Source organism: Nothobranchius furzeri, chromosome 17 (genome assembly GCF_043380555.1).
Source record: "Nothobranchius furzeri strain GRZ-AD chromosome 17, NfurGRZ-RIMD1, whole genome shotgun sequence".
Classification (NCBI taxonomy): Eukaryota; Metazoa; Chordata; class Actinopteri; order Cyprinodontiformes; family Nothobranchiidae; genus Nothobranchius; species Nothobranchius furzeri.
Window position 1 is genome coordinate 19,546,007 of NC_091757.1, and position 23,897 is coordinate 19,569,903.

Genomic DNA, 23,897 nt, shown 5'->3' on the forward strand with positions numbered 1-23,897 from the left:
TGCATGTCCTCCATCAGATTTCTAGATGACCTGGTGTGACTTTTCCAAAGTGATGATTTGTGCTGGTTATTGTTATAAAATTTAACCTCACGGTTATTGTGACCAAAATTATCACGGTTTTCGGTATTATCGCGGTATTTTTTTAAACGTGTTACATTTTCAGACAACTAAATAATCCCTGTATACCAGGAATTTATTGTCCTCAGTTTGTGTCTAAGTTTTGCCTAAAGTTTTTCATTTTGTAATTATGTTGTTTATTCCTTTACATTTTCCCCCTTTAGACTTTAAAATACCAATATTTGCCCATAACTTCTTAATGTTTGTCTGTTTGATGTCATCATTTTAAAAATATTAGATCAGATGATACTCAGGCCCTGTCCACACGTAGCCGGGGATCTGCCAAAACGTAGATATTTTTCTACGTTTTGGCCTGTCATCCACACGAAAACGGATCTTTTTAAAAACTCCGGCCAAAGTGAAGATCTGCGTTTTCTCCGTTTTGGGTGTCTGCGTGTGGACAGACAAAACCGGAGTTTTAAGGTCCGCAACGTCACTTTCCGTGACAAAAAAATGCTGACATCACGTGTGCGACCTGTGTTTACACTAGCCGACAGCATGGATGCCCTCAGAGCTGCGCTCGCTTTATCAATCGTCCAAGCGCTTTTTGCTTGTTTGTTTTTGCAAGCAGAATTACTGCTGCTTGCGGAAGACCACAGACGAAGGACGAGGTTAAGAACGGGGGAAGTACTGCCGCCTACAGGTCTGGCATGTCCTTAACAACGTATTTATCCGGGTACGTGTGGACAGAGTTATTTTTAAAACGAGGTGGTGTGGACGCAAGTTTTTGGAGGGGCGGATATTCGTTTTAAAAAGACCCGGCTACGTGTGGACTAGGCCTCAGTACGCCTTCTAATCAGATACCTTTTTACCCTTACTGTCATGAGCTGGGGTGAGTACTCTCTTCCTCTTAACCATCTGTGAGTCTCTTGCCAGGAGAGGGAGTGGCCCAGCTGTTCCTGATCAGCGGGGTGTTTTCCTATTTAAGGTGGATGGAGGACACAATTCGACGCCGGAAGATTGCCTCAGTGTGGTAGTAGCCAGCCACTCGAGTTATCTCTAGTATTTCTTGGATTAATGTTATTCGTAGTGTTTAGCTCTAGTATTTTTGGATGTTGACCTTTCTTGCTTCGCCTGGAACTGATTTGGATTTTTACCCTTCGTCAGGATTTCTGTCGGGCTCTTTAGATACTTACCTCTACTCCAGGATTTGGATTTTCAGCACGCGGACCATATCACCAACCTCCATAACCCACCTCTCATCTCAACCCAGTGCCCCATCCACCAGGACGCCCCGCTTCTCTCCACCTATGCTCCCTCTCCTGCGCTTCCCCCCGGCTCTCTACCTCTCCCTCCTCCAGCCAACATCTACACGCCCCACAGGATGTTCTGCTGAACACCTCTGCCTAGACCCCTGCACGGACCTAAAATCTGAGCCCCAGCCCGACCCGGCCCGAAAAGGTTTTCAGGATTCTCTGGCCCGACCCGAGCCTGACTTTTTTTAACCAACTAAATGAAAACAAAGTGCGTCAATCCTGACCAATGTGTTAAAAGACGAGCAGGATCCGATCAATTTGTTTTTCCCTCGTTTACCGTCACGGAGATAACGGTGCACTGGCTCTGGTGGTAATCAAGTTAAATTTGATCTCTTTCCAACAATTTTCACAAGCAAACAAAACAGTCTAAAGCAGGGCTTGTGTCGACCGGATAGTTACCGTGTTTGGCCGTTTATTTTGACAGAGAAAGAATAGAAAGAATTATCCCGACGCATGCAGACAAACTGACATTTTATTCGTTACACACATCGCAGATGTAGCTAAATCACCCAAGAAAAGATTCCCATCTGAACATCTGAGCTGCTCAGCGCATACGTGCACAGCGAGCTGAAGTTGTGGAGAGGGGCTTGGAGCGCATCGCAGAACCAGAGCGCATGCGGGAAGGTTCCTCCCACTGAAGCGAGTGTTTTCCAAACCCTGTCTCTCAGAGAGACTTGTCCCTTAGAAAATGTTCCCTGATTATGAAACTTTGGCTGAATAGTGCTTGTTCCTGTCTCCAATGTGCGACACATCCAGGAGGAGAATCCCAGAATCTCTTCAGCCCAGGAAGCGCCTATGATTACGCACAAGGGTGACCCGTCAACCCGGTCTCGCAGTAAGACCGGGTTGGACCTGTTCAGGTTTACGCAGACAATCTTTACATAGAATTGACTTACAGATATAAAATTAATTCAGTAAAATATAAAACATTTTATTTAAATATCCATTCATTATTTTACAAGCACAGAGAGCCGCATCAGAAGGATGGGAGAGCCGCGGGTTGTGACATGTTTTCTCCAGGACCAGAGAGGACGCAAACTCAATACATCTCTTTTATTGTGAGGTAATAGGAGCGATTTGTGGCAGCGGCAGCACGAGTGGCACTTGCAGTGGCAGCTCTGACTCTTCCGGGTGGTGCCACGGCTTTTAGTGGCACCTGCCACTGCTGCCATGGCCGCTGCCACTGCTGCCACAGCTGCCACGGCCCATGCCACTGCTGCCAAGACACTTCCAGGTGGTGCCACGACTTTTAGTGGCACCTGCCACTGCTGCCACGGTACCTGCGGCTGCCACAGGCTGTAGTGACCTCAGTAATTGCAGCACTTATTGCATCATCGGCCTCATCATGCCAACGTTTTTATTTTTTACTTTATTAACAAAATCAAAACAAACAAGGCTGTCACCGAAAATATTTGAAATATTTCAAGCGGTTTACAAATGCATTTCCCAGTCACTCCAGGCATATACAGTGTAATGCAATCAGAAGCGTTAATGCATTTATTTTTTCCATCATTTTTATTGCTCCCCCAGACAAATCTGTGACAGCTCTAGTGGAAGATCCACAGACACTTCCGGGTTGAGGACCGGCGAGTCACCGGCCTCCGGTACGGAGTCAGGAAGCAGGGGATTACCAGAGGCAGATGGAGAGCGCCAGAGCAGTTCTCAATTTCTGAAATAATTTATGACAACTGCTACCAATGTGGATTGTGGAATAAAAAGAGATAAACTGTTAGTTTTCTCAATATTGTCATTGCAATCGCAGCAGATAACGCCATCTGCCGGCTTAAAATGGTTATTGCAGTACATTTTAAACAACTTTTTTGTAACTATTTCAATCTTCGTTTTCACATACATTCAGTTTAAAATGTAACCTACATTCAACGTACTGAAGAATAAAGCAAATACAAATGACCTCAGATGAGGAACATGAAAATTACATTTAGAACTTGCAACAATTACCACATGACACTACACCGTAAAATAAATTATGATGCAAAATAATAATAAAATAAAAATAAAATATCATCAACAAACAAAAAATGTTCAGAGGTTGATATTTCAGCATTATATTTCAAACATGTTTGATTCATTGGACTGTAATTTAAAGAACAAGAAACTCAGACATTGTTTCGTACAACTCAGTTATAGATTGGTTATTTTCTGATACTACTTTTAGAGATGTTGTAAATTGTTTTATTTCATTTTTAAAATGGTTAATGTTAGGCTTGCTGTTTTTCCATTTAGTTTTATGTATATGGTATTTTCCCATGATGAAAATAATATTCACCATTTTGGATATCTTTTTTGGCAGAGCATCCATGTAGATCAACACTTTAGATTTGTTAAGCCATACATCATTTCTCTCAATATTTAATAATCGATAAACATCCTCCCAAAAACCAGTTGTTACTGAACACGAGAAGAAAAGGTGCTCAATGCTTTCACATTATGTCATACAAAAGACACACTGGTTCACTTCAAAATTAAATCTTTTTCTTAATGTTTCGGCAGCTGGATTGATATTATGTATTATTTTGAATTGAATTTCTTTCAACTTGGGTGCAATTGGCCATTTAAGATAGCTGCATGGCTGTAGTTTCCTTTCCTGTGATTTTTATTTTCTTTGATTTGTCAATATCATAGAATAACTATTTTTAACATACTTCCAAGTACTTTGTTATTACATTTTTGTTCACCCAATTTAAATTTGCCAATTTTCAACTCAGGAAGTTTAATCACCACATTTGAATTAAGCAAGGTATTTTTAATCATGAATTTAAGGGAAGTGGAATAGCTCTACTGATTTGATTAAACTCTCTAACAGAGCATTTAAAATTAAATTTTTCGACAAAACATTCAAATTGTAACAAATTGCCATTTTTATCCATCAAATCTGTCACATATAAAATCTGTTTGTCATACCATTCTTCTTTGAATTTAGTCTTCCTATTAATTACAATGGCTCTATTATTCCACAAGGTGGAGCTATGCGGTGTAAAGTTGTGGCTGAATATCATTTTCCAGTAGAGCAGAATTTGTTTATGGAAGTCAGATAGTTTGATTGGTAATTTATATATTTCAAAGTCACATTTTAACAGGAATTCTAATCCTCCAACCTTTTGGAAAATATATTTTGGTTTGTGGAACCATATAGAATACCATATAGAATGTGTCTGTGAAGGTTCTCAGTCATCCAGGTCATTGTAGTCTAAGGAGCTTTGAAAGAAAAGCGTCTGGACTTAAAGCACCGTCCCTGTTACTCTCTAAATATGTACAGTAAATACAAATACAAATTTATACAATATTACTAAAAGAAGAATTACTAAACAGAGATTTATTCTACAGGATAAGGTGTAAATTGGCCATGGTAAAATTTATAAATAATGTGTTATTGACAAGAACGTACATTGGAAGTTTTCAATGATACATTCAATGATACATTAATGAAATATTGGCCATTAAAAACAGTTGTAAGGACCAGTTCCTCTCCAAGAATGTTAAGTGTTTCCAGTGTTTTCTAGGACATCATTAAATTCAGATGTTAGGAATTCAGCCAAAAGCTATTGCTGTTGAAAGCAAATGCCATTTTTATTCAGATAAGTTTAACCATATGAAAAAAGATATTATTTGCCAGTGCAAATGTAAACAGAAGCAGAAAGCTTAAAATTAACGGCTTTCGTTTTACTTTATGCAAATAGAAATTAAAAGGTACAGAACCTTAAACAACTGTTTCACAGTCTTGTGCAAAAACTTACACACTTCAAGTATCCAGAAACATTCAAATGCAGTTAATGTATCATTGAATGTCAATATTATCAATATACTGCACAACTATGCAGTCATGGAATTATGGTAACTGCAAAAATGTTTTTAAATTGATGACCTGAATTGAATCAATATCGGATCGGAATCGATCGGATTAGATATTGATAATCGATTTTGCTCCAGGAGCTACCTGCCATCATCTCCGCGGCTGCAGTCCGCAAGGGGCTAGCCGTGCCAGAACCGGCTCCGCCTGAAGCAGATGATTTGGCGGGAATTTTCGGGGCAACACAAACGCGCTGTCCAGACCCCATCTGGCCGCGCTTCCCCGCTGCCATGAGCTGCTGGTCCGCCGCATTCTCCGAACCTGCTAAGGTCAAAGTGCCAATTTCCACATATGCGCCCATTACCAAGGTCAAGTGCTTCTCCGACCAGGGCTGGCCATCCGTTCCTCCACTGGAGCCGGACTTGGCCTCGCTGTTTGGTGCCAAGAACTACCTCACTGGCCCGCGAGCAGTTCCCGCTTCTAAGCATGACCAGCTGCTGACGCAGCTCACTGATCGCGCACACCAGTGTGCCTTCCAGACCGGCGCTGCAGGAAATAACATTGCCCTTCTTGCCTTTGTCATTTCCAAAATGGTGGAAGAGCTTGACGTTCCTGACGAGTCGAAAACCATCATTACTAAAACTGCTGATTCCATTCTCAATCTGTGTGCTGCTGTACTCAGCGGTTCTGCTCACATTGCTGCCTGGCAGACCCTTATCCAGTGGGCCTTGTGTCTCACGGCCCTGCCCTCCATTCCTGAACACCTGCACAGAGAGATGCTGGAAGGCCCCATCAGCTCTGATGTTCTGTTTGGTCCCCATCTTAGGAGTGTCATCGAGAGGGCTCAGAAGACAGCTGAACTGTCAGCCACGGTGTGAGACCTGGTCCACCCTCGGTCCGCCTCTCACTCCGGCCGTTCCTCCAGAGGATTGGACGAATGGCGCGGAAACTTCAGACACCCAGCTGCTCCGCCCACCCCACCGAGCCGGCCTCCTGCTTAGGTTCCATCTCAGCGGGACCAGAGAGTTGGCAGCCAACAGTTTCGAAAGAGCCAGCAGATACCATCTTGGCCGTCACAGTCGCAAGAACCTCGCTGAAAGCAACCACGAAAATGACTCGTTGGGGGGGGAATGTGTGTGCTTCTGACTGTAATGTTAACTCTGTGAATGATTTTGGTTTTGAAAAAAAACCCAAAAAACGTCACATTGAGAGCACAATCCTACAGTCCTCTGCCGAATCCTCACACATGTTCCCCACACCAAGCACTGCGACACACCTGCATGTTCACGCAGTCAGTCATATTACACGAGCAGCTGTAAGGGTGCGCTCCATTTGCGCACTGGCCTTAGCTTCCAGCCAGGCCCAACACATACCGCTCCCCCCACAACGTAGGGTGGGACGGGATGTCATGGCGCTATCATGACCACACGCAGCGACACAGTGAGCGGCTCCATCTGCTGGCACTTTGTTGTCCCCATGCATGGGTCTGGCTCCCACTCGTCCTTTATCTTTGGAATCCACGCTCTACGGTCCGGTTTAGCCTCTTCCAGCTGTTTCACACTCGCCCTTTCGAGCGCAGCCCTTTGTGGGTCGCTCCCAGTTCTCTGGTGCGAGCGACGGCGATAGGGGCGCGAACCCAGTCCTCAGACGTTGTTCACGTGATTTCGAACACGCGTCCGCTGTCGGAACGCGCGCAAGAATGGCGCCGCTTTTGTCTCATGAGCAAATGGATATCGGACACCATTCAATGCAGTCACACACTCCATTTTCAGTCCGCTCCTCCTCCCTTCAACGGGATCGTGGAGACGACGTTCACATCACAGGAACAATCTCAGGCCCTGGAGCTGGAGCTACAGGATCTTCTGTCCATGAACGCCATTTCCCAAGTCCCTCGCGGACAAGAGCTCTCAGGCTTCTACTCCCGCTACTTTGTAGTACCGAAGAAGTCAGGAGGAATGAGACCAATTCTCGACCTTTCCCTGTTTCATAGCAGTGATGCATTTCCGCATGTTAACAATGAGGCAAGTCCTAGAATACGTGCGCTCCGGGGACTGGTTCAAGTCGATTGACCTGAAAGACCCATACTTTCACGTCCCAGTAATACCCAAACACCGGAAGTTCCAGTGCTTTTCAATCAAGGGAGTTCAATACCAGTTCAATCGTCTCCCTTTCGGCTACTCGCTAGCCCCGCGCACCTTCTCCAAATGTCTGGAGACCGCTCTGCAGCCATTGCGCACGGCGGGAATGAGGGTTTTATTTTACCTGGACGATCTGCTCCTATGCGCCCGGTCCAAGGACAAGGCGTCAGAGCAAACCAGGAAGTTAATAGAGCATCTGTCAACCCTGGGGTTTTCCATAAACTGGGAAAAGAGCTCCATCCTTCCATCCCAGTCGATTGTGTTTCTTGGGGTGGAGCCTCCCTAATGAGAGCACGTTTGTCTCCGACGAGAGCAGCAGATCTCACCACGGTGATCTCCCGCGTGCAACCCTGCAAGATTGGGAGAGCCCTGTTAGTCATGAAACTTCTGGGCATGATGGCTGCAGCCCACGCTGTGGTGCCGTTAGGTTTACTACACACGAGACACCTACAGCGTTGGTTCATCTGCCTCCGGGTACACCCGATACGTCAGAAGACACAGATGTTGAGGGTTCCCCAACTTCCTGTCCCTAATTACCTTCTTTTTTAAAGGGGCAACATCATCTAATGCCACACGTAAAGAGGAATTCACATGATGAACTAAGGCATCAATTTGTGAGGGGCTAGAACTGAAAATATTGCCCTCTGCTACATGCCTCTGAGATGCTGAGGACAGTAAAGATGGAACAGTTGATTTAAAAGACGCAACTGCGTTGTCAGACTGAGACCGACTATAATGAAATTTACTTTCATGTCTCGAGAACTCAGTTATAAAAAACTCAAAGGTTATCAGAAAGTGGTCCGAGAGGACTGGATTATGTGGAAAGATTGTTATTTCCTCACACTCAATGCCATAAGTCAGAACAAGATCCAATGTATGATGGCAGGAGTGGGTGGAGCTATGTATTCTTTGAGTAAAACCAATTGAGTCTAAGATATTACTAAAGGCTACATTGAGGCAATCATTTTCGATGTCCACATGAATGTTGAAATCCCCCACTACAATGACTTTATCAGTATTTAGCACCAAATCAGATAAAAAATCAGAGATCTGATCCAAAAACTCAGAGTAAGGGCCTGGTGGACGATATAAAACTACAAACAAGAGTGGTTTTACAGTTTTGCAATCTGGATTAGGAAAACTAAGAATAAGATGTTCAAACGAACTGTAGCTATTAATCTGTAAGGGACTGATTAATAAGTCCGAATGAAAAATGGTTGCCACTCCTCCTCCTCGCCCTGTACTTCGAGCAATGTGATGATTTAAATAATTTGAAGGAGTCGACTCGTTTAAGCTAACATAGTCCTCTTGCTGCAGCCAGGATTCTGTGAGAGAGAGCAAAGAGATCTGATTATCATAAATCAACTCATTAACTAACAAAGTCTTAGAAAAAATGGATCTAATGTTCAACAACCCACATTTAATTTTTCTAGTTTTCTGCTCAGTTGAATTTGTTCTAATATTTATGAGATTTCCATGATTTGCTTTATTAAGCCTGATATTTAATCTGTGTGATTTTGGCCGTGGGCAGGACACTGTCTCTATGGGGTAGTGGGTGGGTAACAGTACAGAAGCTGCAGAGGGGTGGGTTAAACTACGACTCTGCTTCCTGGTCTGGACCCTGGGTTGTCATGGAGATCTGATAAAACTGGCTATATTCCTAGAAAGAAGAGCTGCACCATCCAAAGAGGGATGGATGCCGTCTCTCCGCATCAGACCAGGTTTTCCCCAAAAAGTTTTCCAATTATCAATATAGCCCACGTTGTTTTCAGGACACCACCTAGACAACCAGCGGTTGAAGGACAGCATGCGGCTAAACATGTCGTCACTGGTCCGATCAGGCAGGGGGCCAGAGAAAATTATGGAGTCTGACATTGTTTTGGCAAACTTACACACCGAAGCAAATTTAATTTTAGTGACCTCCGATTGGCGTAACCGGGTGTCGTTACCGCCAGCGTGAATAACAATCTTACTGTATTTACGCTTATGCTTAGCCAGCAGTTTCAGATAAGATTTAATGTCGCCCGCTCTGGCCCCAGGTAAACATTTAACTATGGTTGCTGGAGTCTCTAATGCCACGTTTCTGACTATGGAGCTGCCAATGATCAGAGTCGGCTTGTCAGTGGGTGCGTCACTGAGCGGGGAAAATCTATTAGAAACGTGGACGGGTTGGTGGTGGCCCACGGGCTGGGTTCTATGCTTCCTGCGTACCGTCACCCAGCCGGCCTGAGGTCCCGGCTGCTCGGGTTCCACTGGAGGGTCGCTACGGGGTTGTTCTGAGCTAGTTAGCCCCGCGCTAGCTAAGTAACTACGGCTGTTTACAGGTTTTTCAACAGCGCGGAGCCGGGACTCCAATTCTGACACCCTCGCCTCCAAAGCTACAAAAATGCTACATTTATTACACGTACCATTATCACTAAAGGAGGCAGAGGAGTAACTAAACATCTGACACAGAGAGCAAGAGATAGGAGACGGAGAAGCAGAGACAGAAGTAGCCATAGCCGTGCTGAGGCTAAGCTAACTGGACGAGCAGCAAACTGTTCAGTACCAAATAAACTGTGTGCAGACTCAAATGGTTCCCTAAAAGCTAGGTGGAACAACAGAAAATGTGCGTTTTAGCGTGCTTTTGTGCTACAATAACTCAGAGATATCCAAGTACAGAGAAATTAAATCAGCTTTAGCGAGCCCCAAACACCAAACAGCTACACAGAGTGCAACACTGAAAACAGGAAACAGGAAACGCCTTACCGCCAGGTGCAGCCTGTAATCCCAACGAATGAGGTGTCCCAGCAGCCATGCCGGAACCACAGTCGTCCAAGGCCAACGAGCCGGAGCACCACCCAGGAGTAGTCGATGCAGATGACGAGTCACGGATCCACCCCCAGGAAGCAGGATCCACACAAGCTCAGCAGAGGAGAGAGAGCACAGTGTAGGCACTTCAATGTAGACACGACAAAAGTGCATTTCATGTCATCAAAGAAATAAAAAATAATAAAAACCTAACTCTATGAGTGCCTTTTGTACTATGTGTTAGTTTTATGTGTAATTTCCCATGAAGTGAAGAAATGGATGCAGCCCTGCCTGTGTATGATGCAAAAAGGAATGATGCGAGAAGCAGAAAAATGAAAGAAACCCTAACTGGTATCAGTGAATCCTCACTGTAAATACTTGTGTCAGGACAGGGGCAAAATTGGTTATAGCCCCGTAGGATAAATCAAAGAATTGATAATCACAAACATAATTTTCACTGTAAAAATCAACTGGTCAAAGGTACTATAAAAAAACAGAAATGTAAATCAGTACTAAAATGTAAATCAGTGGTTAGTAATCATGTTCATGTTAATGTACCCTTAAGGAATTGTGATTAGTAAAGATTAAAAAAAAAAAAAAATTTGGACAACAGTACTATGTGACCTAACCCACTCACTGTTACCTGGCCTTCTACCTGACTCCAGGAGCCCACAGCACGTCCGTCTCAACACACCTTAAGTCTGCACGTGACGTATAACAGGAAAGACAACCATGTACACTCACAAACAAACAAATTTGTGTAACCAGAGATAGAAATCTGTGGAACCAACGGGACGTATTTATCACCCCCCTTTTGAAGTCGGTGGATTGTTGTTGTTGGTATCGGCCAAATCTGTGGGACCCTTGTGCAGTTTGATATGGTCCCTGTGTACCCATTTGTAGACGGGCGCCTTGTTTTTGTCGGCGATCTTGATCTGATACACGACCGGAGAGATCTTATCTGTAATCAGGTATGGACCCGACCATCTGGGCAAAAGTTTCTTAGCCAGCTTCCCCGAGGTCGCATTGTTGTTACCCGTTTTGGGAGCGAAAATGTAGTACCAGGCCTGGTCACCTACATCGAGTTCGGAATGTGAGGCTTTCTTATCGTAATAAGTTTTTCTGCCTACAGATGACTTTTCCAGAGATGCCTGTGCGAACGAGAATGCTGCAAGCAGGGGAGTTTGCAGGTTCTGGTCGTAGAAGTGATGGTTTAGAAGAGTCTGAGGGGGCCTGGCTGGCGGGACTGACGCGATGGCGTCGTCCGAGCAATGTTGGCACGAAGCCAAACCCATGCCAAGAGGGCTACGTCGGTTCTGGGCGTAGCGCACCTCGATATCGAAGCTTTGAAGAGCCAGCAGCCACGAAGCAATTCGCGAATTGGTCACCACACCATCTCTGATGCGCTGACTGTTAAGGAAGGTCACCGGCTGGTGCTGTGTCTCAATGATGATTTTCTGTCCGCCAATGTAGTTCGCAAAGTACTTAACGGCCCACATGGTGGAAAGCAAAGCCTTTTCACAGTCCGAGTATTTCAACTCAGGTCCAGTCAAGAGCTTACTAGCATAGGCCACGACACGCCTGTCGCAGTCATGAATCTGGTAGAGACCAGCACTCAAACAGTGAGCTGAGAAACCAACCTCAAGATGGAACTCCTTGTCACAGTCGGGGAGCGCCAAGCACGGAGCCGAGCACATGGCGGCCTTCAGGTCATCCATGGCCTGCTGGTGCTGCTCCGCCCACTCGAACGCCACATCCTTCTTCAACAGATTAGTCAGAGGTCGTGCCAACTCAGCGTAATGTTCCACGAACTGACGCGAGTAGTTGCAGACCCCCAAGAAGCTGCGAAGTTCGGAGACGTTTGTCGGAGGTGTGATGGTGGCAACACCCTGAATCCTGCCAAGCTGAGGCTGCACTCCCTGTGGTCCCACAAGGAGGCCAACGTACTGAACTTGTGACCTGCACCACTGTCCCTTGGCGAGAGAGATCTTAGCACCCGCCGCCGCGAGCTGACCCATGACATGGTCCAGTTCGGCCAGGTGGTCATCCAACTTACGCCGACGAATAAGAATGTCGTCGACATAGATGAGTGTCCCACGCTCTCGAGCATCGGGGCAGGCCTTGTTCAAGAAGATGTTGAACTCAGCTGGCGAGTTGGAATAACCAAAAGGACACCGGGTGAAGGTGTACTGCCGGTTGGCGAAGGAGAAAGCAAGTTTGTGTTGGTCCGATTCGTGGAGGGGAATCGTCCAGAATCCAGACGCAATGTCAAGGGTGGAAAAGTACTTAACATCTTTCACTTTTGGAAGCTCCTGCTCCAGGCGTGCCATAGGCCACCTAGATAAGGGGACCTGTTTGTTGAGTTGCCGGTAGTCAATGGTAAGTCGCCACTTACCATTAGGCTTCAGTACCGGCCACAACGGAGCCGAGTAGGTGCTGTTGCAGGGTCGAATGACCCCGTTAGCCAAGAGGCTGTCTAGTCTTGGCCCTTAAGCTAGCTGCTATTGGAAGGATGATCTCAGCATCAGCCAATCATGAAGAGCTTAAATGTACGCCCACCAATGGTGGGCACCCCTTGTGGGTATATAAGTGGAGCAACTCCACTGGTAGCCTCCGTTATCTCTTCAAGCCAAGCTTAAGAGCTTTCTTTAAAGAGCAAATTATCTAGAAACAACATTCAACTCACCAGCCATGTCCAGCAATGCAAGGACCTGCCCGGCCTGCCAGACGGGCTCCATCTCCAGCGGCGACCTGCACGTCAAATGTGAGGTCTGTCTCGGGCTCATCACGCTGGCCTGGCCTTGACCCCCCAGGCCTCGTGCCCGTTTTGTGCTGCTCTGCCCATGGCTGAAAAGATCCGCCGGGTCGAGTACTTCACCCCCGCCGCTGACGAGGAATTTATGGTGGCTAACACATACTCGCTGGATAAGGCCTTACAGTTCTTCAATGTCGGCCAGGAGCCGGCTGGCTCCTGCCGACAAAACGATGTCATCGACAGTGAGGAGTACGGCGAGGTTGGCTGCCATAGCCCCTCTTCCCTCCTGGACAACACAGAGGTTGATGAGCTTCCCTCAGCGGGCTCCTCTGCTCCAGTTCCTTCTCGCTCCTCCCTGCCAGCAGTTAGAGCACTGCTCCAGGAGCTACCTGCCATCATTTTTGCGGCTGCAGTCCGCAAGGGGCTAGCCGTGGCAGAACCGTCTATGCCTGAAGCAGATGATTTGGCGGGAATTTTCGGGGCAACACAAATGCGCTGTCCAGACCACATCTGGCCCCGCTTCCCCGCTGCCATGAGCTGCTGGTCCGCCGCCTTCTCCGAATCTGCTAAGGTCAAAGCGCCAATTTCCACATATGCGCCCATTACCAAGGTCAAGTGCTTCTCCGACCAGGGCTGGCCATCCATTCCTCCACTGGAGCCCTTCTTGCCTTTGGCATTTCCAAAATGGTGGAAGAGCTTGACGTTCCTGACGAGTCGAAAACCATCATTACTAAAACTGCTGATGCCATTCTCAATCTGTGCGCTGCTGTGCTCACCGATTCTGCTCACATTGCTGCCTGGCAGACCCTTATCCAGCGGGCCTTGTGGCTCAAGGCCCTGCCCTCCATTCCTGAACACCTGCATGGAGAGATGCAGGAAGGCCCCATCACCTCTGACGTTCTGTTTGACCCCATCTTAGGAGCGTCATCGAGAGGGCTCAGAAGACAGCTGAACTGTCAGCCACGGTGCGAGACCTGGGCCACCCTCGATCCGCCTCTCACTCTGGCCATTCCTCCAGAGGATGGGACGAACGGTGTTGAAACTTCAGACGCCCAGCTTCTCCGCCCGCCCCACAGAGCCGGCCTCCCTCTGAGGTGGAACCGAAGCAGACACCGTCTTGGCCGTCACAGTCGCAAGAACCTCGCCGAAAGCAACCACGAAAATGACTCGTTGGGGGGAATGTGTGTGCTTCTGACTGTAATGTTAACTCTGTGAATGATTTTGGTTTTGAAATAAAACCCAAAAAACGTCACATTGAGAGCACAATCCTACAGTCCTCTGCAGAATCCTCTGCCGAATCCTCACACATGTTCCCCACACCAAGCACTGCGACACACCTGCATGTTCACACAGTCAGTCATATTACACGAGCAGCTGTAAGGGTGCGCTCCATTTGCGCACCGGCCTTAGCTTCCAGCCAGGCCCAACACATCCCGCTCCCCCCACAACGTAGGGTGGGACGGGATGTCATGGCGCTATCACGACCACACGCGGCGACACAGTGAGCGGCTCCATCTGCTGGCACTTTGTCGTTCCCATGCGCGGGTCTGGCTCCCACTCATCCTTTATCTTTGGACTCCACGCTCTGCGGTGCGGATCGGCCTCTTCCAGCTGTTTCACACTCGCCCTTTCGACCGCAGCCCTCCGTGGGTCGCTCCCAGTTCTCTGGTGCGAGCGACGGCGGTAATGGCGCGAACCCAGTCCTCAGACGTTGTTCACGTGACCTCGAACACGCGTCCGCTGTCGGAACGCGCGCAAGAATGGTGCCGCTTTTGTCTCATGAGCAAATGGATATCGGACACCATTCAATGCGGTCACACACTCCATTTTCAGTCCGCTCCTCCTCCCTTCAACGGGATCGTGGAGACAACGTTCACGTCACAGGAACAGTCTCAGGCCCTGGAGCTGGAGCTACAGGAACTTCTGTCCATGGACGCCATTTCCCAAGTCCCTCGCGGACAAGAGCTCTCAGGCTTCTACTCCCACTACTTTGTAGTACCAAAGAAGTCAGGAGGAATGAGACCAATTCTCGACTGTTACGACCCCAACCTGTTCTAGAATCCAGGGAGGTCTAACACAGAAATGTGAGAATAAAAAGAAAATGATCTGACACCAAGTCACAACCAAAGAAGAAGTTTTATTAACAAAAATTCACTTATATTCAATTCAAGTTTATTTATAAAGCGCCAAATCACGACAAGAGTCGTCTCAAGGCACTTCACATAATAAACATTCCAATACAGGAAAGTTCATTAAGCCAATCAGAAATAATGTTTCCTATATAAGGAACCCAGCAAATTGCATCAAGTCACTGACTGGTGTCAGTGACTATACAGCAAAGAAGCAGGACTTAAGGGGAAAATGTTTGACGACACATCTTTATCATCTTAATTCGTTTCCGGAAGAGTAGAAGAGGGTGATTTAACGGGACTAGAAATGTCACTCTGAGAACCAAATAAACTGGAGATATCCAAAACCTCATGTGTTCTCTTAGCTTGAGATCGTGTACACACACACAAGTGGGGAGCACTCCTGCGGGAGCCTCCTCACATTCTCCAGATGAGATGCCCTCATTGTTCACCACTGGGGGAGGAATGACCGCACCTCCAGCCAAGTCATTCCCTAAAAGAAGAGCTACACCTTCCACAGGCAAGGAAGGGCAGACTGCTACTTCACATGATGCAGTAAAAAGTCCACTCCGTGAGTAAAGTCCCGAGAAGGGGCAGCCAGAAACTCCTTCAAATTAAACATTCTCACGTTAACCCACAAAACCAGAAACAAAACACGGGTTCTCAAAGTAACACCACTAAACAAAATTAACCTGGACGAGCCCCCAATATGTTACGACCCCAACCTGGTCTAGGATCCAGGGAGGTCTAACACAGAAACGTGAGAATAAAAAGAAAATGATCTGACACCAAGTCACAACCAAAGAAGAAGTTTTATTAACAAAACGCGTCCCTAAGGGAGAAGCCCTGGTTAATAAACGAAGGGGAGTTTAACGTATGCTGCAGAGACTTAAAACTGAGGATTTAAGAAACTTAAAGAGCACTAAAATGAGAACTAAAACTCACTGGTTCCATAAGTGAAACCAGGAACAACAGAAGCTTGCCCGGCGGCCTTACCAAAAAGTCCACTGGTGACTAACTCACCCACACAACCGACAGCTCTGTTAAGAGCAAAAGGAAAACGAATATCAGCCAGAATGTTTTCCCAAGCAGGTGGAAATTAACCATCCGGGGGCAACTATGACTTCTACAAGTTCTCAAACACAAGTCTCTTTAATCCTCTCCTCTCCAGTCCTCTCAAACTGTCCTTCTCCTTCCTCTCCCTGTCTCAAACTGTCCTTCTCCTTCCTCTCCCTGTCTCAATCTGCCACTCTGTCTGTCTGTCTGTCTGTCTGTCTGTCTGTCTGTCTGTCTGTCTGTCTGTCACTCTGTCTGTCTGTCACTCTGTCTGTCTGTCACTCTGTCTGTCTGTCACTCTGTCTCTCTCTCTCTCTCTCTCTCTCTCTCTCTCTCTCTCTCTCTCTCTCTCTCTCTCTCTCTCTCTCTCTCTCTCTCTCTCTCCCCCTTTCCTCTCAAACTGTCCTTCTCCGTCCTCTCCGTGTCTCAATCTCTCCCTGTCTCAATCTGTCTCTCTCTCTCAGTCCTCTCTCTGTTCTCTCCTTCAGTCCTTCAGTGCAGCGCTGATTTTAGCTGCTCCAGCCGGGGATTTCCTGATGCGCATCAGCTGCGTGAGTGTGGCTGGGCGCTCTCCAGGGTGCTGACCATGGTGCTGCAACAGAGCGGAGTAGAAGCCGGGCGCTGGGGAACTCAGGGATCGTAACATCGACCTTTCCCTGTTCAACTGCTCCATAGCAGTGATGCATTTCCGTATGTTAACAATGAGGCAAGTTCTAGAATACGTGCGCTCCAGGGACTGGTTCACGTCAATAGACCTGAAAGATGCATACATTCACACCCCAGTAATTCCCAAACACCGGAAGTTCCTGCGCTTTTCATTCAAGGGAGTTCAATACCAGTTCAATCGTCTCCCTTTCGGCTACTCACTAGCCCCGCGCACCTTCTCCAAATGTCTGGAGACCGCTCTGCAGCCATTGCGCACGGCGGGAATGAGGGTTTTATTTTACCTAGACGATCTGCTCCTATGCGCCCGGTCCAAGGACGAGGTGTCAGAGCAAACCAGGAAGTTAACAGAGCATCTGTCAACCCTGGGGTTTTCCATAATCTGGGAAAAGAGCTCCATCCTTCCATCCCAGTCAATTGTGTTTCTTGGGGTGGAGCTGAACGCCTCCCTAATGAGAGCACGTTTGTCTCCGGCAAGAGCAGCAGATCTCACCACGGTGATCTCCCGCTTGCAACCCCGCAAGATCGGGAGAGCCCTGTTAGTCATGAAACTTCTGGGCATGATGGCTGCAGCCCATGCTGTGGTGCCATTAGGTTTACTGCACACGAGACACCTACAGCGTTGGTTCATCTGCCTCCGGGTACACCCGATACGTCAGAAGAGACGTATGAGGGTTCCCCCCTTCAGTGGGCAGAGACCTCGCTCACTGAGGGAATCCCTGCATCCTCTCACACGGGGTCCCCATCGGACGTCCTACGTCACACGTATCTGTTTTTACGGATGCGTCACTGTTGGGATGGGGGGGGGGGGCACGTGCTTGTCCCATATGGTGGCAGATCGCTGGCCCTCCCACATGCACGAACACATAAATGTGTTGGAGCTTATGACAGTGAGAAATGTGATCAGACACTTCGCTGCCCTTCTCGAGGGCCGTCATGTCGAAGTTCACACAGACAACCGGGTGGCGGCAGCCTACATAAATCTCCAAGGGGGAATTCGATCCCTCCCACTATTGCTCGTAGCCACAGATTTACTGTGTTGGACACATGTCCACCTGTTGTCCATCAAAGCCACCTACATTCCAGGGGTCCTGAATGTGGCAGGAGATATCCTGTCGAGAGGGGGACCCCGCGACTCCGACTGGCGTCTTAATCCCGCACTGATATCACAGATTTGGATCAAGTTCGGGGAACCCTCTGTGGATCTGTTCGCGGCTCGCGAAAATGCTCAGTGTCGCCTGTAGTTTTCCCTGAGTCCCCGGGACCAGCCCCTGCTTAGATCGGACGCCTTCTCACGCCAGCCCTGGCCTCAGACGCTCCTGTATGCGTTTCCTCCGGTCCCACTGATTCCCCGTCTCCTGGACCGAGTTCGGTCGGAACAGCTCTCGGTAATTCTGGTAGCTCCCAGACGCTTGTCCGCGTCATGGTTTCCGGACCTGCAAGCGCTAGTGTCCGGCTCCCCGTGGAGGCCCCCATGGAGGGCGGACACCCTTCTCCAGGCGGATGGGATAATCAAACATCCTCCAGAAATAGGCCAACGGCTGTGGGTCTGGCCGCTGAGCGGTCACTCTTAGAGGCTTCTGGGCTGCCGCATGATGTGGTCGCCACGATTCAGAGTGCGCGGGCGCCCTCTACCATCGCATCCTATGCTGCTAAATGGGCAGCTTTCCAAAAATGGTGTACAGAGCGGAATGTTCAAGCGCTTTCCTGCCAGCTGGTGGATGTCCTATCGTTTCTGCAGATACTGGTGGACAGGGGCCTCGCATTCAGCACTATTAAAACATATGCTGCAGCTATCTCATCCTGTCACCAAGGTTTTGGAGATCAATCAATCAATCAATCAATCAATCAAAGTTTTATTTATAAAGCGCCTTCCGCAACCCTGTCAGGAAGCCCAAAGCGCTAAACATGGTACAGTTGTATGTAAATATATTGAATAAATCAACAATAAAAGAAATTCAAATTACAAAATACAAATTACAAAATACAAAATGGAAATTACAAGATAGATGAAACATTCTGGTAAAGGACAAATGTGTCCTGGAAGTGGTGCCACGACTTTTAGTGGCACCTGCCACTGCTGCCACGGTACCTGCGGCTGCCATAGGCTGTAGTGACCTCAGTAATTGCAGCACTTATTGCATCATCGGCCTCATCATGCCAACGTTTTTATTTTTTACTTTATTAACAAAATCAAAACAAACAAGGCTGTCACCGAAAATATTTGAAATATTTCAAGCGGTTTACAAATGCATTTCCCAGTCACTCCAGGCATATACAGTGTAATGCAATCAGAAGCATTAATGCATTTATTTTTTCCATCATTTTTATTGCTCCCACAGACGAATCTGTGACAGCTCTAGTGGAAGATCCACAGACACTTCCGGGTTGAGGACCGGCGAGTCACCGGCCTCCGGTACGGAGTCAGGAAGCAGGGGATTACCAGAGGCAGATGGAGAGCGCCAGAGCAGTTCTCAATTTCTGAAATAATTTATGACAACTGCTACCAATGTGGATTGTGGAATAAAAAGAGATAAACTGTTAGTTTTCTCAATATTGTCATTGCAATCGCAGCAGATAACGCCATCTGCCGGCTTAAAATGGTTCTACAGGATAAGGTGTAAATTGGCCATGGTAAAATTTATAAATAATGTGTTATTGACAAGAACGTACATTGGAAGTTATACAGAACTAAAGAATTTAATGACTTTCTCTCCAACCTCCCAATTAATTTTATAATTTTATTGTTCATTTATTATATTTATTACTTCCTGTTCCAGACTGAAACAATCATCCAGCGTTTGGAAAGAGTCCTGTCACTTTCAGGAACTACATCTGTGGATCCTCATTTCATAACAGATGTTATTCTGCCCGAGGTATGTTTATATGACACTTATAAATATAAAAAAACACAACTTACTAGTATTTGTAATGTTTTGTAACACAAGCAGGAAGAAGTTGGATGCTAAAATTACATTTTCACCAACAGAAAATAGTGCCTTCACAATAATAATGTGGTCAAAGATCTGCATAATGTAGATTCTAACTTTTTCCAAATTAATTTGATGTAAAATTGTTTTATAGGCTCTGATTCAGTGGGTGCAGACTACAAATGTCATCTGCCGTTTTCAAGCAGAAGACTTGCTTATGAAGACCAAGCCATTCATTGACAATGAAGGGTATAGTAACATTTGGGTGCTGACTCCTGTTAGGAGCATGTATAATAAGCTGAAATTTTGAAACGCCATGATTTCTCTGACCTCACAGAAAAGCAGAACTGGCCATTAATGATGACACTCCAAAGGTAAAGCACACATAACAAGTATAGTATATAGTACATATGTATATATTTACAGTGAGGGCGGAGTGTGTTTGATGTCCCGGGAATTTTGCAACTTCTACTTCGAAATCAAAGAGGGGTTTTCAGCATACATGCATAAACATTGCATGTATATATATAAATATGTGTGTGTGTGTGTGTGTGTGTGTGTGTGTGTGTGTGTGTCCGTCATTTTCACAGGAAAGCAGTATTTTGGCAGACACGCTGGCAGCAGCCGAGTGGGTAAAGGGAACACTGTTCGAGGGAATGGTTAAAGTGCCATCCGTTCTGTCCATGGATGAGGAAGAACAGCAGGAAGTCCTTGAGGCAGTTCAAAGCTGGAACGAGGAACATGATTATGACTCTCCAGCAGAACATTTGACTTTTGCTTTTGAAAATAAAAATGACTATGACAAGTTCTGTTCCTTTATCATAGATGAGAAGAACCTCAAAGTTTTCTCCAGATTTGAGGTACAAGACTAAACAGCATAGGTCTTGGTTTTAATAAAGTTTTATTGTGTTCTAAGTCTTCTTTATTGGAGTCCCTTCACATTACAGAGAGTGATAAATCTATATACACAATACAAAACTTTATTGTTGTAAAATCACAATATCTATTAACAATAAACTACATTCCCAAATCTGTTGTAGTGACAAACAGCCTTTTCACTTCCAAGTTGTTTAAAATGTACTGCAATAACCATTTTAAGCCGGCAGATGGCGTTATCTGCTGCGATTGCAATGACAGTATTGAGAAAACTAACAGTTTATCTCTTTTTATTCCACAATCCACATTGGTAGCAGTTGTCATAAATTATTTCAGAAATTGAGAACTGCTCTGGAAGCTCTTCATCTGCCTCTGGTGCTCCCCTGCTTCCTGACTCCGTACCGGAGGCCGCTGACCCGCCGGTCTTCAACCCGGAAGTGTCTGTGGATCTTCCACTAGAGCTGTCACGGATTCGTCTGTGGGAGCAATAAAAATGATGGAAAAAATAAATGCATTAACGCTTCTGATTGCATTACACTGTATATGCATGGAGTGACTGGGAAATGCATTTGTAAACCGCTTGAAATATTTCAAATATTTTTGGTGACAGCCTTGTTTGTTTTGATTTTGTTAATAAAGTAAAAAATAAAAACGTTGGCATGATGAGGCCGATGATGCAATAAGTGCTGCAATTACTGAGGTCACTACAGCCTGTGGCAGCTGCAGGTACTGTGGCAGCAGTGGCAGGTGCCACTAAAAGTCGTGGCACCACCACTTCCGGGTGGTGCCACGACTTTTAGAGGCAGGGGGCGTGGCTAGTGCCACTAAAAGCCGTGGCACCACCCGGAAGTGTCTTGGCAGCAGTGGCATGGGCTGTGGCAGCAGTGACAGCGGCCATGGCAGCAGTGGCAGGTGCCACTAAAAGCCGTGGCACCACCCGGAAGTGTCTTGGCAGCAGTGGCATGGGCCGTGGCAGCTGTGGCAGCAGTGACAGCGGCCATGGCAGCAGTGGCAGGTGCCACTAAAAGCCGTGGCACCACCCGGAAGAGTCAGAGCTGCCAACGCAAGTGCCACTCGCGCTGCCGCTGCCACAAATTGCGCTCGGTCCAGCTGCGTAATTTCTCCGAGTTTTGCGGTTGCGGGCGGGAGTAGATATGCACACTACGGGTGCGGGCGGGAGTAGATATGCACACTACGGGTGCGGGCGGGAGTAGATATGCACACTACGGGTGCGGGCGGGAGTAGATATGCACACTACGGGTGCAGGCGGGAGTAGATATGCACACCACGGGTGCGGGCGGGAGTAGATATGCACACTACGGGTGCGGGCGTGAGTAGATATGCACACTACGGGTGCGGGCGGGAGTAGATATGCACACTACGGGTGCGGGCGGGAGTAGATATGCACACTACGGGTGTGGGCGGGAGTTTAATGCAGGGGCGGCATTAGGCCTGGCTACTTGGGCTGAAGCCCCGGATCTAAATCGCATAAGTAACATGCAGTACCAAAGTCCAACAGAGAGGGAGCAGCTGGCAGTAGTTTGTATACAGCCTGCCTGAGCCTCCACCACTGAAGAAGAAGCCCTTCAGCAGCCGGCTTCTTCTGCACTCTCTGCCTGAAACGCATGAGTGAAGATGGACATAAGGACGTTTTTTAGACCAAAAGTACGGCGACAGAACCCCAGCTTTGATGAGACTAGTGTTGACTCAGGTTTGTGAGTCTTATTTGAAAATATTTGTTGTGCTGCTGGTTTGCCTAAAGCTAGCTTACTATCAGGTAAATTTGTTGGAGAAAGAAAGGGAATATTTACTATCATCTCACACTAAACACTAACAGGAACAATACTCTGACCTGAAAATGCTTAATATGTAGCTTCAGATTAAAAATTATGTGGTACAAGACAAATATGATGTTGACCAGTGCGTGTCACGTGTGTGTGTGTGTGTGTGTGTGTGTGTGTGAGCGTGTGTGTGTGCGTGTGTTAAGCCCCGGATGTTCTTCAGTCCTTTATCCGCCCCTGGTTTAACGCTGCAGTTGCAGGCGTTAATGGTCAGAAATTCAGCGGGAGCGGGATGAAGAAAACAGTCCCGCGCAGGGCTCTACTATGTTGCGTTTGTGTTTCGTTTTTTTAATGAATTCGATTAAAAATAAAGGCGCCCGGCCCGACAGCCCTCGGGCCGGGCCGACACGAGGGCCTAGGGCTTCAGTGCAGGGCTCTACCTCTGCCTACATTGGACTTCTGAATCAGAACCTATGCTCACCTGTGTTCTCCCTCCTCCAGACGCTGAGCTGTCGTAGCAGTTCCAACCACAGACTTATCTGTGCATCCTAAGTCCCTCCTTTATAAATAAATCATTTTACCATCCGTTTTTGGTCTGTGTTGCATTCTGCATGTCGTGGGTTAGGTACCTTCCTCCAAACATGACACTTACTTGAGTAATAAACCCTATATCAGGAAAATATTGTCCTCGGTTTGTGTCCTTCCAGTGAGCTTTGCAGATGTGGGAAAATGTCATCAGGCAGTAATCATTGTTAAATTCATAATTATTCTCGGAGAGAGACCAACTCTTATCTGCCCCTGGGAGCCCCGTAATGCATAGTGTTGGGGTTATTAGGAGCGAACAATTAGTAAGCTTCAACTTACTTTTGGATTCTTCAATAAATTCTGTAAATATGGGAATATTTACTGATTTATTAATTAATTAAGATATTCTTAGATATACGGGGCACCATTCCCCTTTAACCGGGGAAAAATTGAATCCAAAACTCTTATCAGTCTTTCTTGAAGTTCGTAGAATCCTTGGAGCAGAGACTTCTCTTCGACACAACAAAGCTACTGGAGACGAAAATCTGAATTTTATAACGTTTAATTAACAATTTGTCAAATGAATAAACAGTGGCATAAATGAATAATAACCATGTGATAAAATAAAAGGATGTATATTCAAAATAATGTTCAAGGTGTTTGTGTGGTGTGTGTGAGTGAGTGTGTGTGTGTGTGTGAGATGAATGGGTCTTTGTTTCCCCAGAGTAGGTGGGGGGGAGTGAGCTGTGAGTGTGTGTGGGGCTCTTCCCCTCCCCTCGCATTCAACAGGAGACCTGGATGTGTAAAGTTTTCTACTTTCCCGAACACTTAGTGGCTTAGAATCACAGTAAAACTTAATTCAAACACTTCAAAAGTTAACAAACAACAAAAGGGTCACTTGTAAATTATTTAATCTAAAAGGAGTCGGCAGCCTGGCCAGAGCTGACGACTAAAGATATTAGCGATGATCAATAAGCAGTTTATTCTTTCAAAATGACCCGAAGGACAAATTGGGAGCGAAAGAGGAAAACACGAAGCTACTTTTTAAGCAATAGCGCGGTTTTATTGCTTAT

The 23,897-nt window shown here is 46.6% G+C and overlaps 1 protein-coding gene across 1 annotated transcript in view; it reads left to right on the plus strand.

Moving 5' to 3' along the window:
• Window positions 1–14,328: 14,328 nt before the first annotated feature.
• Window positions 14,329–23,897, plus strand: part of LOC139063677 (uncharacterized) — a 642,331-nt gene continuing 632,762 nt past the window's right edge. The window contains exon 1 of the mRNA XM_070546291.1: window positions 14,329–14,760. Within this exon, the coding sequence (XP_070402392.1) occupies window positions 14,329–14,760 (432 nt within the window). The remainder of the gene's footprint in view (window positions 14,761–23,897) is intronic.